Raw genomic sequence first — 15,782 nt, forward strand, 5'->3', positions numbered from 1 at the left:
AGAGAGAGAGAGAGAGAGAGAGAGAGAGAGAGAGAGAGAGAGAGAGAGAGAGAGAGAGAGAGAGAGAGAGAGACATAGATAGAGAGAGAGGAGAGAGACATAGATAGAGAGAGAGGGGAGACAGACAGACACAGACTCCACTGTCTACTGTGCCCACATGCTCTTTCTTCTCTGGAGCACTGGGTCAACACTGAGGATTAACTCCCACCACACTAACACACATTCCCTGGGAGACAGACCCTGTTCTGGATGCAGTGAACTGCATCCAGCTCTGTTCCAATCCCTCCTCTCCTGAAATTTCACTCACACAAACTCCCATATAACCCAGTCAGTAATCTCCCATTAGACCTGGGCGTCCACCCACCAGTGATGGTGATTGGGGTTAATGAAACAGGCCGGCTGGCTGTGGAGAACAGTCATGCAGATGAGAGAGAGAACATGACAGACCTTCTGACCTGATTCTACAGCACAGGGACTGACACACTTGGGTGGGGGGGGGGGAGTAGGGGGGGCCGAATGAAGGGATGGAGAGGGAAGGGAATGAGAGGCACAGATGAGGGAGACGGGGGAGAGAGGGATGGAAGGATGGGGGGATGACGTGTAGTTGTTGGTTAGAGGGATGGATAAAAGGCCAGAAGAAAGTCTTTTACCCAGAGGAGGAGAGGGGGAGAGGAGGAGTGCTTCTCAAGGTTGCTAGATGAATTTAATGACCTCAGGGAGGAGGGAGGGAAGGAATGTGATGGACGAAGGGATGCACAGGGTCTTAGTCTGCCGGGAAACAGACAGACAACACTGTTTTGTTGTTTTAACAAGCTCGTTTTTTGTTATTTTGAGATATCCCCTTGAACTAAGATGGGTATTTGTGATGTATTTGGTTTTCTTGATTTTTTCTTTGATTTTTTTTCACTTATTGCACAGAGGATCATATATCTGTTCAGGAAAACGTATCTCAGTCAACAGGGGTGAACTCGGTTCCTTATGCAACAGCCATAACCGTCCTAGAAGGACTCAGTGAGGGAGTCCGAGTGCTGTAATAAACCTTTTCTTGTGAGAGAGAGCACTTATTTTTGCAGTGCTCTCTGAATGTGCCAAACACACACACACACACACTCTAACACACACACACACACATACACACAGACAAAGTGGGACAGTGATCAATACGGCCGCCTGCAGGCATGAAAGTCTTGTCTCTCCAGAATCACTCCACTGCAGTAGAAGAAGCTCTGTAAAAACAACTTTCCCCAGATGAATCTTCCAGAGGCATAACAGGACTAATGAGCGGGACCTTGACTCACTCATGCGAGAGTCACAGGAGGAGACAGACGAGGACAGAGAAGATCACCAGACACAGAGAACAAGACACAATGTGGACTGTCTAAGGGGGCTTCATTGACGTAATGTTAAAAACGGCATTGTATCGTAAACAGGTATTGTGCCATTCAGTAATAGTGTTGTGACACTCTTCTCTCCTCATCTCTCCTCTCTCCAAATACTCTTTTCTTTATCTCTCTATCTCCTCTGCTCTCCTTCTCCTCTCCTCTCGTCTCGTCTCTCCATCTCGTCTCCTTCCTGAGTGAGTCATCACTGTCACAACGACACGAGACAAAACAAAGAAGTTCTCTGGAGCAAGACGGGGCAGTGTAGCTCCCCCCCACTCCCTCCCTCCCCCCCGCCCCCCTTCTCCTCGTCCTTCACAATCACAACATCCCTCCCCCCCGACTCCCCTCCACCTGCACCCCTCCTCCTCTTTTTATTCAATCAAAACATCCCTCCCTCCCACATACACACAGAACCCCCATAACCACCCTCTCAGCCTGCCAGACAGCCCGCCCAGCCCGCCGCCACATCCACACGCAGCAGGTCAGACCCGGGACCAGACGACCACCCATCTGTATGCTCCTCATCCCGTCTCCTCTGGGTTTACTGCTGGAGGGGTCACGGAGGTCAACATCTACACAGGCACGAGCCCGCGGCTCGGTGCACAACACAACTAGCGCCCTGCATTCCCTAACACCCAAATACGTTTGCTATTCTCATGATGTGATTGAATCTTGAAACAGGTCGGTGCTTAGGCAGAAGCTACGACCGTCCACAAAGCCTCTAAGCCATCACTGGTCAGCAACCACACCTTCAGTGTCTGAACAAAACACACCTTGTATTTACTGTAAGTGCAAAGCAAAGCCAGCTTCATGTATCTACAGTGTGGTAACGAAAGTGTCCATTCCGTATGTGGTGAGGCCAGTCACTGAGTGGAGTATGCAGCAGTGTCGGGCGGAGCAGCAAGTCTCCTCTGAGGTTCCAGTCCCTCTCAGCGTGTGGTTATGCACTGCTGGCTTTCACTTACCAGAAGCTCTGATCCACTTTGAGGAAATCACGTTAAAGCCAGTCTGTTTGGTTTCGCTGGCGCATGTCGCCCCCCCCCCCACCCCCCCCCCCCCAGACTGCATGCTAAGCGCCAGCCAACACAAAGCATTTCAGCGATAATATGCTTTTACATCATGCAAGCAGAAATCAATACCTTTTCCTCCTCCTTCTTCTCCGCCATCACTCCAGGGGCTATCCCAGGGGGGCACTGAGGGGGAGGGGGGGGGGAGACGGGGGGGAGAGAGCAGTAGCTGCAGGAGGGATGAGAGACACGCTTAGACAGGGGTGGGGGAGGGTGGGGGAGGGTGGGTGGGGGGCGGGCTCATAAAGTATGGATTCTACACCCCCTTTCCTCCCAGGACAACCCCCCCTGCTGACGTCAGGAAGAAGGAGAGGAGCAGGAGGAGAATGGAAGAGAGGGGAAGAGGGAGGCAGTAAAGCCTGTCATCCTGTCTTCCCCCTGTTTGCTGCCCTCCTTCTCTCCCTCTCTCTGTCTTCTCACTGCAGTACCAAGGCAGTGCAGGGAGATTTACAGCCAGCCAGATGTCTTCTGGTCTATAGGGAGGACCTGTAGGACACACGCTGACCTCCCAAACACACCTTCCCTCAACGCAGGACCACTCAGGGAAGATTAGCACAGCAAAAGCTGGGTTGGTTATACATCCACTTGGATTGTCTCTTTTTGTGCTCTTTCATTGCCTTTTTCCAATTCCTCCCTTTGTCTCCATCTGCCACGGATTTGTTGTATCAAGACCTGATCCTATTCAAACTGTCCTTTTTCTGACAACGCAAGGACTGTTTCTCTGGCTTCTTGTCCAGTAACATTATCGTATTATTACGTAACAACTGGACAAAAAAAAGAAAGTTCTCTCCAACTCTGAACTCATTCGGCTCCGTTAGTCATCTGTTCTGGTGGCCCGCCTCAGATAAAACCTTTCCGTGTGTTGAATGACGGAACGGTAATGCCGGAAATCATCCCGTCCAGGCTGCCGTGAATGCCTTGTTGCCTCCCTGATGGAGCAGTCAGTCATTACCTACAAGATCTTGGCAGGGCTCCTGATAAACGTTTCTTAACAGAGTCCTGATCCATGTTCTGCTCCAATAAGTGGTGCCACCCTAAGAGACGTCATGTGACCCCTACAGGAGCTCCAGAGACAGGGGTAACCAGGGGTAACGAGGCAGGGCTTTCTGGGGGACGGAGACTCCCCGGAACACGGCGGAGGATGCGGAACAAGGGTCGAACAGGAGGCGGGGGACGACAGATAAAAAGCTTCCTGCTCTTAGGGCAACAAACACATTAGTGCCTGCTGTGTCCCTGCGGGCCTGCTGTGACGTAACAGACTCAGAGGAAGCAGAACTCTTTTGAGAGCAGAAGGAGCAGAACTCTTTTAACTATTGTGACTTTGTGGTAACAACCCAGAAAGAAGCATTTGGTTGATCTAAAAGAGCTTAAAAAGAAGTGACATTTCAGGTTTCCCCAACTGTAAAATTCTGCCACCGGATTTACTTGAAAACATAAAATCAAAGGTCATCAGGTCTTATAACGTCATTTGAGTCAGTGTTTGATTGACTTTACCGTTTTATGAAAGTGTGGCAGTTCAGGTAGCTGGTAGGACGTCCCTACTGAGTCACACGTTGTCCAGTTCAACAGAGGAATGCATGCGAGTCTAGCTTAGCTGTGGAATGCAGCCGAAGCATTCTGTGTGTGTGTGTGTGTGTGTGTGTAGGACGTGTGTGTGTGTGTGTGTGTAGGACGTGTGTGTGTGTGTGTGTGTAGGACGTGTGTGTGTGTGTGTGTGTAGGACGTGTGTGTGTGTGTGTGTGTAGGACGTGCGTGTGTGTGTGTGTGTGTGTGTAGGACGTGCGTGTGTGTGTGTGTGTAGGACGTGTGTGTGTGTGTGTAGGACGTGCGTGTGTGTGTGTGTGTAGGACGTGTGTGTGTGTGTGTAGGACGTGTGTGTGTGTGTGTGTGTGTGTGTGTAGGACGTGCGTGTGTGTGTGTGTGTGTAGGACGTGTGTGTGTGTGTGTGTGTGTGTGTAGGACGTGCGTGTGTGTGTGTGTGTGTAGGACGTGTGTGTGTGTGTGCAAGGTGACAAGGCCAGGGAGGCCTGGTCCCTGTGTGTGTGACCTACTCCCCCATGTCAGAACGACAGCCAGGCTTGTGCCCCCTCCGCCCTGCTGCCCCCTCCGCCCTGCTGCCCCCTCCGCCCTGCTGCCCCCTCTGCCCTGCTGCCCCTCTGCCCTGCTGCCCCCTCCGCCCTGCTGCCCCCTCCGCCCTGCTGCCCCCTCTGCCCTGCTGCCTTTCTGCCCTGCTGCCCCCTCCGCCCTGCTGCCCCCTCCGCCCTGCTGCCCCTCTGCCCTGCTGCCCCCCCGCCCTGCGGCCCCCCCGCCCTGCGGCCCCCTCCGCCCTGCGGCCCCCCCGCCCTGCGGCCCCCCCGCCCTGCGGCCCCCCCGCCCTGCGGCCCCCCCGCCCTGCGGCCCCTCCGCCCTGCGGGCCCTCCACCCTGGAGGCAGTGCCTACTCAGCAACCAACCTCCGGTCGCAGCCCCCGCCAGCACACACTCCCTCCAGGGTCGAGCAGCGACAGGGTCGAGCAGCGACAGGGTCGAGCAGCGACAGGGTCGAGCAGCGACAGGGTCGAGCAGCGACAGGGTCGAGCAGCGACAGGGTCGAGCAGTGACAGGGTCCATGTCGAACAAACAACAAGCTCACGTTCCACATCTCACGCATGAAAGCTGTGTTGTTTTTTTTGTTGCATTCAATCAACACAGCAGAAATAGGAACACCGCCCATTCTACATCCCAAGATGAGCGACAAAGACGTGGTCGATTGGTTGATGCTTCCTGTATGAGGATGACATCAGCCTGTGCTACGGGAGAACAGCCCTGTGGAGAGAACACACACACCACAGAACATAGGCCACTGCATATTTCAACCACCACTCCACTCCACTCCACTTACACCACCTCCGCTGCAGCTACGTGTCCCTGCAGAGGCAGCACTAACAGCCTATAGAACATGCAGCGTAGGGCTCTTCCTATAGACTCTGTGATTCCTTGCAAAAATGCCCTGTCAGATATATCAAGTATGAGCTTGATTGTGCTTAAAACAAGTACATTTAGCTGCTGAAGGAATGTTCACTTGGTAAGTAATGTGTCGTTTAAGTCACTAGATGAGCCATTTATATTAGAAACAAGTATAACTAGTTTTAAAATCTAAAAACGAGATTGTCCATTCCGCCATTTTGTTTGTTTTTGCAGTGTACCCGCCACCAACACGCAGAAACTGACCCTGCTAGGCACAAAATGGCGGCTGAGCCTCAGGTGTCCACTGAAGGAAGCAGAGATCTCACACAACAAAGGAGGGGCGGCTCTCTGGTTATCAGGTTTGATCATTTCCATCAGGATCAAAAACAAGCAGTGGGACCCGTCCACCAATCAAGCCAGAGGAGAGGCCCGTTCCGATTTCCGATTGGACGTTTCCCTGCGCGGTGACGGACATCTCTCAGGGGGAAGAAGCAGAGAGAGGGCGGTTACTGTATCGAGGCTGCTCCTCTCTCAGTATCTCTGACTAACAAGGAGAGAGAGGAATGGAAGGATGGAAGTGAAATACAGAAGTGTGGAGCGAGGGATGGAGGTGAAAAGCCAGAAGGCTGTCAGACAGACAAAAAAACAGAATGACAGAGAGACAGGCAGATAGGCAGACAGGCAGACAGACAAGCTGGCAGACAGGCAGACAAGCTGGCAGGCACGCAGGCAGGCAGACAGTCACACTTATGCACTTATAAAGCCACAAGGAAGAGTTCAGTGTGGTGGTACATAGTTTACACACAAAATGCTGGGAAATTCCAAAGCATACGCCTTGGTCAATTTGTCATAATGACACTGGGATCTTAATGCTCATTTACTTTTTATAGTGCCCTCATTTATCAAGCATCCCTTTTTTGTGTTTCTCTGTTAGACAGCGATTCAATATCAGGCCATTTTCTTTGAATGAGAGGAGACCTTTATCGAATGAGATGCAAAGATACAGATTTCAGAGCAGGAGGAGAGGATGAGTCAGGCAAAACTGCACAGTAAAGGGACCTGGTATCGGCTGATTGTTAACACACACACAAACAATATGAACCTGGACACTAATCACTCAACGGGAAATACTCTACTATTTGATAACTCTCCTGTTCTCTTTCTTTTCTTATCTTATTTATTCTGTTTCTTTCTCCCTCTCTGTCTCTCTCACTCACTTTTTTCCTTCTCTTTCGTATTTGTCTTTCCTTTTCTCTCTCCTTCTCTCTCTCCTCTATCCTTCTCTTGCTTTCTCTCACGCTCCCTCTCTCCCTGTCTCTCTCTCTCATCATCCTACACATCATCACTCAGCAATTGATCCATAAACACAAGATTCTGATGCTGAGAGTCCCTCCTCTACCTCCACCTCCTCCTCCTCTCCCTTTTCCTCTCTCTCCTCCTCCTCCTCTCTATCCTCATCCTCTCTCTCCTCCTCTCCTTCCTTTCTCCTCCTCCTCCTCCTCCTCTCTCTCTTCCTCTCTCCTCGTCCTCGTCCTCCTCTCTCTCTTCCTCTCCCTCCTCCTCTCCCTCCTCCTCCTCTCCCATCTCCTCTCTCTCCTCCTCCTCTCTCTCTCCCTCCTCCTCTCCCTCCTCCTCCTCCTCCTCTCCCTCCTCCTCCTCTCCCAGCAGACCCAAATTACATGACAGGCCACAGCCAATTCAGACAGCTGTGATTCCCAATGCATGACGGATTAATGATCACAGATGTTCCATCCATTACTCGTCAGGTTAAAGGCGGCTGTGAAATCAAGACCGCGATGGAGGCATCCATTGTGTTCAGTAAGGCTTGTCATACCGAACACAAGCTGCATCCATATCAGTGTTTAGGTGCATTATAGTGTAAGTCTGGTGATGGGGAGGCTGGATGAGACTGGAGGTTTGCTGTGTTGAAATGTAGCCATGCGTGTCATAATGTAAAGTGGCGTGAGCTGTTTAGCCTGTAGCTACAGGGTTTCGCTACCATGATGCAGTCTTCTGTCCAGTGTGAGTTCACTTCAACCCTGGCCTGCTGAGCACAGCCTGCGAGAACACACACACACATCCACACACACACACACATCCACATCCACACATCCACACACATCCACACACATCCACACACATCCACACACACACACACATCCACACACACACCTACTGTCCATCTATCTCAAACCAGAACTCTATTCCCTCACATCTCCAATGGATTGACCCTACTTGCATTAAAATTATCATTTCACCACTCGAGACAATGTCAAACCATGTCAGCGCGAATAGGGTTTATATTTTACGTTAGGAAAAAAACCTGAAAAAACCCTGAAGTAAAAACAGGAATTCAGGAGAGTTTCTGTCATCTGTCTGTTTCAGCTGTCTCCATCCTCCCATTATCTCCATGTAAACACCATGATCAATAGAGGTCTTTCAGAGTGGAGGAATGGAGAGATGGAAGGATGGAGGGGTGAAGGATGGAGGGATGGGAGGGATGGAGGGATGGAGGGATGGAGGGATGGAGGGATGGGAGGGATGGGAGATGGAGGGATGGGAGGGATGGAGGGGTGAAGGATGGAGGGATGGAGGGATGGAGGGATGGAGGGATAGAGGGATGGGAGGGATGGAGGGATGGAGGGATGGAGGGATGGAGGGATGGAGGGATGGGAGGGATGGAGGGAGAGAAAGACTCAGTGGAGCCAGTTCTCTGGTCTCAGAGAAACACAGAGAAACTGATAATGAAGAAATACTGTGGTACATTCTGGTTCTCATGAACATGGAGACATGAGCACAGATGGTGACACAGCATAGAAGTAGTTTCTCAAAGATGCAAGTAGGTATTACGTAAGATCTCTGCAATAAAAAGGTACCTAATTCTGTCTTCACCTCTGCAATACTTCACCAGATGGGTCTGGGTCACAGAGAACATTAGAAGCACAATGGAAGCACAATAGAAGCACAATAGAAGCACAATGGAAGCACAATGGAAGCACAATGGAAGCACATTAGAAGCACAATGGAAGCACAATAGAAGCGTAACACTCTAGCTTCCAGAACTCTCTATTTCTCACCCATCTTCTCACTGGCTGTTTAGTGTTTTACGTGTTTACACACAGACGCACTCACTGTCTTCCTCTCTCTCTTTCAATCTCTCTCTCTTTCAATCTCTATCTCTCTATCTCTCTCTCTCTCTCTCTCTCTCTCTCTCTCTCTCTCTTCTCTCTCTCTCTCTCTCTCTCTCTCTCTCTCTCTCTCTCTCTCTCTCTCTCTCTCTCTCTCTCTCTGTGTCTCTCTCTCTGTGTCTCTCTCTCTCTCTCTCTCTCTCTCTCTCTCTGTCTCTCTCTTCTGCCGTGATTCTATGGCTCCTACATCTCCATGACGACCTTGAAGGTCTGGTCCCCTCTGTATTTATGCATGTATGCAGTATGCAGTGACCGGCGGAGTCAGCTCTCACTCATACATTATTCAAACTTGAACTGAAGCCCACACAGCAAACTTTGTTTCAATGTGTTTACACTAGGTTTGCTGTCCACACTGTAGTTTAAATAACATAAATAACTAATAAGTGTCACAAGGTTATGCTACACAAGAACTAACTACTGGCCTATAGGGACAGTGTGTGCCAGCCATGTCAGAAAAGCATCTTATTGACTCTACTGGACAGCTCCCCTCGGTGAACCAGTGTTAGAAGCAGATTTAGACAGATGGATGGATCACCTGTATCTGTGCTTTTCTCCACACAGACACACTCACTCCTCTCCCACTGCCCCAGGGGAGATGAGGGGTGTGGGGCAAGAGAGGCAAGTCCCACATCAACAAAGAGCCAAAGATGGATCTGGGGTCTAATCACAAGTTCTTCATGAAAATGCTGAACGTGACTCTTGGATTGATAGGTAACTTAACCGTCCACACACAACATCAGCCCCTGAGGGAAATCTTCCATCTGCCCCACACGGAAAAACACGGGTCTCCTGCGTCTCCTCAACGTCTACACGCTGTGTCGTGATGCACTTTGAGCAAGCAAAAGACCCAACTTCACTGTGGGGAACGGGTTGACTTGCATCATGATGGTTCTATAGAAACAAAGGCCTCCGTGAGTTTATGAGTGGCCAGTGGAAACATAAATCGAAAATGATGGGGATGTAGACATCAGCACACACCCAATCTCAAAACTGTTCAAAAATGCCACGAATGCAAGTGTCATGTATGCCGACAATTACAGGCTTTGCCAATGCGGGTTGGGTGAGCTTTCGATGGTCGGAATTCGGGGTTAATTACTTTTTTAGTCAAGAATAAATAAAGACAAATACCTCTTGTAATTGCTCTAACTCCTGCTTTAGCGTTTCCTGTTCCGATTCCAGATCGGCATACTGCTGTTTTAGAGTCTGATTCTCCTCCAAAACAACAAGACCGCATTCTGCTGCCCGGATTTTTTCCCGGTTAGCCTCCGCAAGTTCCTGGGTGAGCCGCTCCACCTCCGCTCGGTACTGGTCCACGGTCTCCCCGCATCCTCCACCGGCTGCCATCGCCTCTGTCTCCCTGTCTCCAGTTTCTCTGTCGCCTTTCTGCTGTTAACAGTCAGCAGGCGGAGGATGGAAGATGCCGCAAAGCACCGCTGTAAGCCCACCCCCTCTTTACTGCTGGGAAGAAGTGTGATGTGGATGAGTGTGTTTGTGCGCGCCTGTGTTGGGCAGGGAGGCGGCTCGACTGCTTATTGCGGATAACCACCGAAACAAAAACAAACGTGAGCAATTGGATTGTCAGTAAGGATGCAAGACGTAGGTACACCTGTGACGCGTTAATATGTTTTTTGGGGAGGGAGGGGGGGCAGCTGTGTTATTCTTAGAACTGGCTTATCAGAACATCATATCGACTACTAATTATCAAAGTGAGTCAAAGTATGTCAAAAAGTCAATGTCTTTTTGACATACTTTTCACATCGACTGCTGATACCCACCTGGTAGTTATTACTGTAAGTATGTTTAAAAATGAACGAGAATACATTTGCATGGGTATATGCAAATGTATTCTTGTGATTAGTAATTAATTGGTTATTCTTTCTTAATTGGTCATAGTTCACAAGTAGTTGTCAAGAGGATACATTTATTTAGTAATAACCAAATACCCACCAAGGAACTACCTTTGTTGTAAATTCGCTATTACTTACTGCTTAGTTAATCTTGGATCCATATTAGTTAATAGTATTCAATTTGGTGTTAATGTAGAACTACCTATTACTTCCTGCATAGTCACTTGTTAACAACAGACTATTATTCTAAAGTGTTTCCTTTGCATGTAAATATGTCCATATATGTCCATAGGCTATGAAGTTTATATCAGGATATGATCTCCTCCCTGCTGTGGAAAACGACCCCTGGCAAATCCCTGTCAGTTATCAAGGTAGACCTGATGTCGGCGTTATCGTAATTGCTCGGGTCAGATCAAACGGAGACAGGACGACTCATCGATGGAAAGTCTACTTTTTGTCATATCCTGGAGGGGGTGGGAATCAAGTCAAGTGTTCTAGTGTCAGCGCGCGCGTGTACTGTATACTCAATTGTGCCAAAAAAGGCAACTCTTCCCTACACGGTATTATTTTCCATGCAGGGTTAGTGTACACTCAGACGTGTGTTTTACAGCAGAGAGAACATAGACGGGAGTTGTAAACCCAGATTTCACAAAGGTGAAAAGTTTACACTCCTTAACGCAGTACCACATACGGTACAGACTTTGAGCGGTCACTGAGGTCTTGACTGACATGACGCAAAAGACAGACTTTTTCTTTCGGATAAAGCTTTCAAATCTGCAGATTAAAGATTTACATTAAAAAAATTATCAAAGTTGTGATAAAACATTTGAGGGTACAGTATGGGGTTGACACTTACTGTACATCAAGAGAATTAAACGAATTATCACTGAAAATACAACTAAGGGCAGAATTATAAGCAGTTTGGTAAAACACATTTATTGTCACTTAAGCATATGCCATGAAGCTAGGTAAATTTATTTTGCTGAATTAAAATACAGGGGAAAATTTTTTTACGATTACAATAGCAAACTTATAACGTTTTACTTCAAACCTAAGAAAGGAAGATATATTTTCTGGTTCCATTTTTAGAACTGGGGTCAAATGGAGTTGAGGATGACCTGCAGGTAACCTGAGCCGACAAACCCAAATTAAGATAAGGAGAGATGTGTGTATAACAATATACCAATAAAACCATTGAGCAACAACAAGAGCAGTCAAAAAGACAACTCATTTGTAGGTTCCCACTATCTTATCTCCTAGGAGGATGACGTCATGATAGATAAGATAGCCTGTTGGTTAAGGTCATTACAACGGTGAAATATACTGCAACACAGCTAACAGTAGAACCGCATGTGAAGATAATGAAAATGTGCTCAATTTCACATATATTTTTTAAGATGTCCCCCTGTCAACTGACAATGAAGAACAAAAATGAATGTAAGTATCCCCTAAAATGAAAAACAGACCAGCTGATGTTTTATTGATATTGAGATATGTCAAACAACTATCATAATCGTAGCAAGTGTGTGTTGAACACCAAAAAGTAAATTGTACAATTCCACTTCCTTTTCCAATAATCTGTTCACAATCTCAACCCAATTCCCCCTCAAGACCAGGCTGTGCTTAGCAGTTCCAACAAGGTATTTCCAGTGGATATTGATACCGTTTTACAGTGTTCTTTGTGGTTCAATGTGGTCCAGTTTGTTTTCCTGTCAGCTGAGGGCATATCTGGGGACGGGGTGGGGGTGGAAGGTCCAAGGGTTACAGAGGGGAGGTCGGGGAGGGGGCAGGTGCAAAGCTATTGGCTGAAAGGTTTCAGGTAAGCAGACTGGGGCCCATTCAGCTGTCAGGAAGCTGTTGTCCTTGGGGCAGGGTGCTAACGGACGTGCTGGATGGGTGTACCCCGCAGGGGAAGCAGCTGATAGGAGAGACCTAGCCTCTTCACCCTTTATCAGCCATGGAACACAAACGCCACCAGATTAGATCAGGCTGGTTTGGCTGCACTTTATTTCCGAGGATAGTTGCATCCAACCAATACACACAAACACTATCAACAGTCAATAGCAACTTTGTTGATGTGAAACAACTTCAGTCAGGTAGACTAATGGTTGGGTTGGTATAGAGTTAGTGTTGATAGGCCATTTTAGGTGTGATCCTTGAATTACATTAAGGTAGGATCTTTGGATCACTTCACAGAAAATGTGATCTTGTGTGATAACAGATAGTTTTTACCTATTTCAAATGTGACCTTATCAACAATACACCTGTTTCTAAACTCAAACACACAACAGGCATACTTCTGTACCTGCAGATGAGGAAGGCCTAGTTTGGATGTGTGGATCTGGTCTCTGGTCACCATCTCCAGATCCCACTGACTCTCTGCTTTCCTCCATTTGGCCCTGCGGTTCTGAAACCAAATCTGGAAAAGACAAAACCATCCTGAAATCATGACGTGTCCTCTCTGCTTTACAGTAATATTCAAATCTGTAACAAGAAAACAGGTTTTTTGTCAAGTAGGTTCTCACATACGAGGAATTTACTTGGGTCTGAAGGTGCATAACGATACGTTTATGGTGAGAATGATGATGATAACATACAATAATAATCCAGTCTAATCTCAAATGACTATCTGATATGGTCGGCACAGTCGTGTAGTCTCCAATCAAGTCAAGCAAACATAGATACAGAAGGTTGTTTCACATCAGCAAATGAAGAGATAGGGGTTTGACATATCCATATGGTCCATTCAAAATGGCAAGGATTTCTTACAAACATCCCTTCCACTTGTATTGTATGCAGTCTGTGTGAGGAGTATATGTTTAGGAGTGGCTTCAAATCAAATGCATGTGTTTAACCATGACTAGACTTATGTCTCCAGTTTACTTTTCAGTGTCTGTCTGTGTTCAGGTGTGTTTTTAATAATAAACGAGTGCATGTGTTCAGCTGTGTCTAGGTGTGTATCCTACCTGTACTCTCCCCTCAGTGAGTTGCAGCCGAGAGGCTAGCTGGTCTCTGAGGTTGACATCTGGGTAATGGTTTTCCTGGAACAGCTTCTCCAGCTCCTCTAGCTGGGAAGCAGAGAAGCTGACCCTGGTTTGCCTCCTTCTCCTCTGCACTGCGTGGATGGAACCCAGTTGAATTGGTTAGACTCACTCCTCAGTATGAACACTGCATCATCAAAGAGCTAACTCTTTCGGTGGCGTAGCTGGTTATAAAGGTGGAGGTCGTGTTCGCAAGTCAGAGATCCGGAGTTTAAACACAGTACAGTCAAGGAAGTGACATACGTCATTATCATCAAAGTCGTCATCGTAATAATCATCGTCATCATCTATGTCATTATCACATCGTTTTCATTCAAATCATCATCGTAATACGCATCATCATCTGTGTCAGTATCGTCACAATCAGCATCATTTCTCACCATGACTGAGACCAGGGCAGTCTGTTCCAGACACCCCCAGCTCTGTACCCCTGTCCTCCCCAGGGTGGGGAGTGCTTGGCCCCGGGCCGTGCTCAGAGGATGCGTGGTCACTGACCCAGCCAAAGGCCGGGGTCACAGAAGGCTGTACGGTCCATTCTGCTCACAGAAGAGAAGATCCTGTGTGACTTTTGATGTGTTTTATGTAGTAATTCAAGTTATATTTGGTAGTTAGTCTTGGAAGTCGCTTTGGATAAAAGCGTCTGCTAAATGAATAAATGTAAATGTAGTTAGATAGATAGAACTTGAGCTATCCCTGAAGGGGAATTCAGAATACTCCAGTAGAAGCTAAACAAAACTTCCAGGTATTAAGATGATGGGTAGGTTAAGGGGAGATTTTCAACTGACAGAAATCCCTATTTGGAGACCAGAGACACTTTGTCTACAATACTGGATGTGTACAGTAAGCACCAGTAGTAACATGAAAACATACTTTACAGACTTTATCTCCGACTTTCTAAATTTCTTATGCCACCACTTATTTACACGTACCAGTGCAGGACGGCGAAGCAGGAAACTGTTTGTTCTCTCTGATAACAGACAACCTGCGGTACCTCTTCTCTCGCATAGTTGTCGAAGTCCTCAAGATCTCCTCTATGGAATGGGACAGCTTCCTGGGAGGGACAGTCCGGCCCCCACCTCTGTCCACCCCAAGCAAGTGTGTGTGCTCATCCTCCCAGAGTTTCCTGAACCTTCGTAGGGTCACCGTGGCTGGAGTCATGGGAACCAGGTCAGAGTCCTTCACGCACTGTCCTGTCGTCATGTTATTTTACACACCAGGATTTCACCAGAAGCTGAGCGTGTGTTTTTTTTCCTTCAGTTAGAACCCATCCATCTTCATTTGATTCCAATTCCACTCATTAGTCACTTCTCTCTCTCTCTCTCTCTCTCTCTCTCTCATGCTGTCTCTCTCTCTCTCTGTTTCTCTCCTTCTCCCCCCAACAGAGGTAACTGTCCCGCCTGTTTTCCCCTTGGTGTTTTAATCCACATCATGAGATGATTAGGAGGAGGAGCCAGATCTACTGAGTAACTATGACATGCTTTTCTAGCTCGTCAACTAAACTAGCACCCTGTCACATTGATCCTTGATAATACAGTATCTTTGTCAAATTCCCTATCTCTGTTACACTCTGTCTGTACTCAACGGCTGTCTGTTGTATAGCTACAATATCCTCTGGCATTGATAGCTTGGCAGCTTGGATTTATAACTTTTACTCACAGTTTTAACATAGGAAAGCCTGTTTTTGAAACATAGGATAGGAAATATTATTTAATGTAACTTATCTCGTTGCTGCTTCTCCTTATCGGAATTTATTGGCTACAAATGTTTTTATCATTCTGCCCTCCACCTGCCCTTTTGTACAACTTTTCACCTTGTGAAAACTCTCGTAGATTGCTGTTCGAGAGGAACTATGTGCTGCTATAGATAACAGTTATTATCTAGTCTTTACCTTCTGTTCAGTTCAACAGCTCTGCACCCTGTCATATTAGCCGTAAAAGCATTTCCTGTACATTTAAATCATTATACATGAAAAGTATGGACATCAATAACCACAGTCCTTCACGTTGATTTGGTGTTGAAGACTTGAGATTGGTCAACATAGTTACATTAGTTACAGTTACAACTTGTTTCAACCATAGACTGTATATAAAGGCATATCAATATTAGATACATGTATATACTGTATATGGATACAACATAACAAATTTACAGTGATTGCAACTATTGTTATTTACAGGGAAGAGGATGCACTGGCATGATTAATTGATTGTTCATTTCGTACAAACAGTAAATAGGCCACAGTAAGTGACTTCATATTTAATGATTGACTGTAACACTGTCTAATGTTGTCCAAACCATGTCATCCAGTAGCC

General features: G+C 47.3%; 2 protein-coding genes across 2 annotated transcripts in view; both read right to left on the bottom strand.

Moving 5' to 3' along the window:
* Positions 1 to 9,926, bottom strand: part of bicd1a (bicaudal D homolog 1a) — a 29,843-nt gene extending 19,917 nt beyond the window's left edge. Inside the window, exon 1 of the mRNA XM_084672985.1 lies at positions 9,711 to 9,926. Within this exon, the coding sequence (XP_084529111.1) occupies positions 9,711 to 9,926 (216 nt within the window). The remainder of the gene's footprint in view (positions 1 to 9,710) is intronic.
* Positions 9,927 to 11,878: 1,952 nt separating this feature from the next.
* LOC146258170 (uncharacterized) lies at positions 11,879 to 14,897 on the bottom strand. The gene is made up of 5 exons (XM_084671242.1): positions 14,400 to 14,897; positions 13,851 to 14,006; positions 13,396 to 13,544; positions 12,735 to 12,848; positions 11,879 to 12,375 (listed from the first exon to the last, which is right to left on the bottom strand). The coding sequence occupies exons 1-5, from the start codon at positions 14,668 to 14,670 to the stop codon at positions 12,142 to 12,144; spliced, it is 924 nt and encodes a 307-aa protein (XP_084527368.1). The 5' UTR covers positions 14,671 to 14,897; the 3' UTR covers positions 11,879 to 12,141.
* Between the last annotated feature and the right edge of the window lie 885 nt (positions 14,898 to 15,782).

Source organism: Hypomesus nipponensis, chromosome 14, assembly GCF_054491055.1.
Source record: "Hypomesus nipponensis isolate SF chromosome 14, ASM5449105v1, whole genome shotgun sequence".
NCBI lineage: Eukaryota > Metazoa > Chordata > Actinopteri > Osmeriformes > Osmeridae > Hypomesus > Hypomesus nipponensis.

Coding starts and splice junctions, on each gene's coding strand:
- LOC146258170 (XM_084671242.1), bottom strand. CDS start 14,670: ATGACGACAGGACAGTGCGTGAAGGACTCTGACCTGGTTCCCATGACT. Junction 13,545..13,850: donor CTGCCCTGGTCTCAGTCATG/GTGAGAAATGAT, acceptor CCATCCACGCAG/TGCAGAGGAGAAGGAGGCAA. Junction 12,849..13,395: donor TCACTGAGGGGAGAGTACAG/GTAGGATACACA, acceptor TGTCTTTTCCAG/ATTTGGTTTCAGAACCGCAG.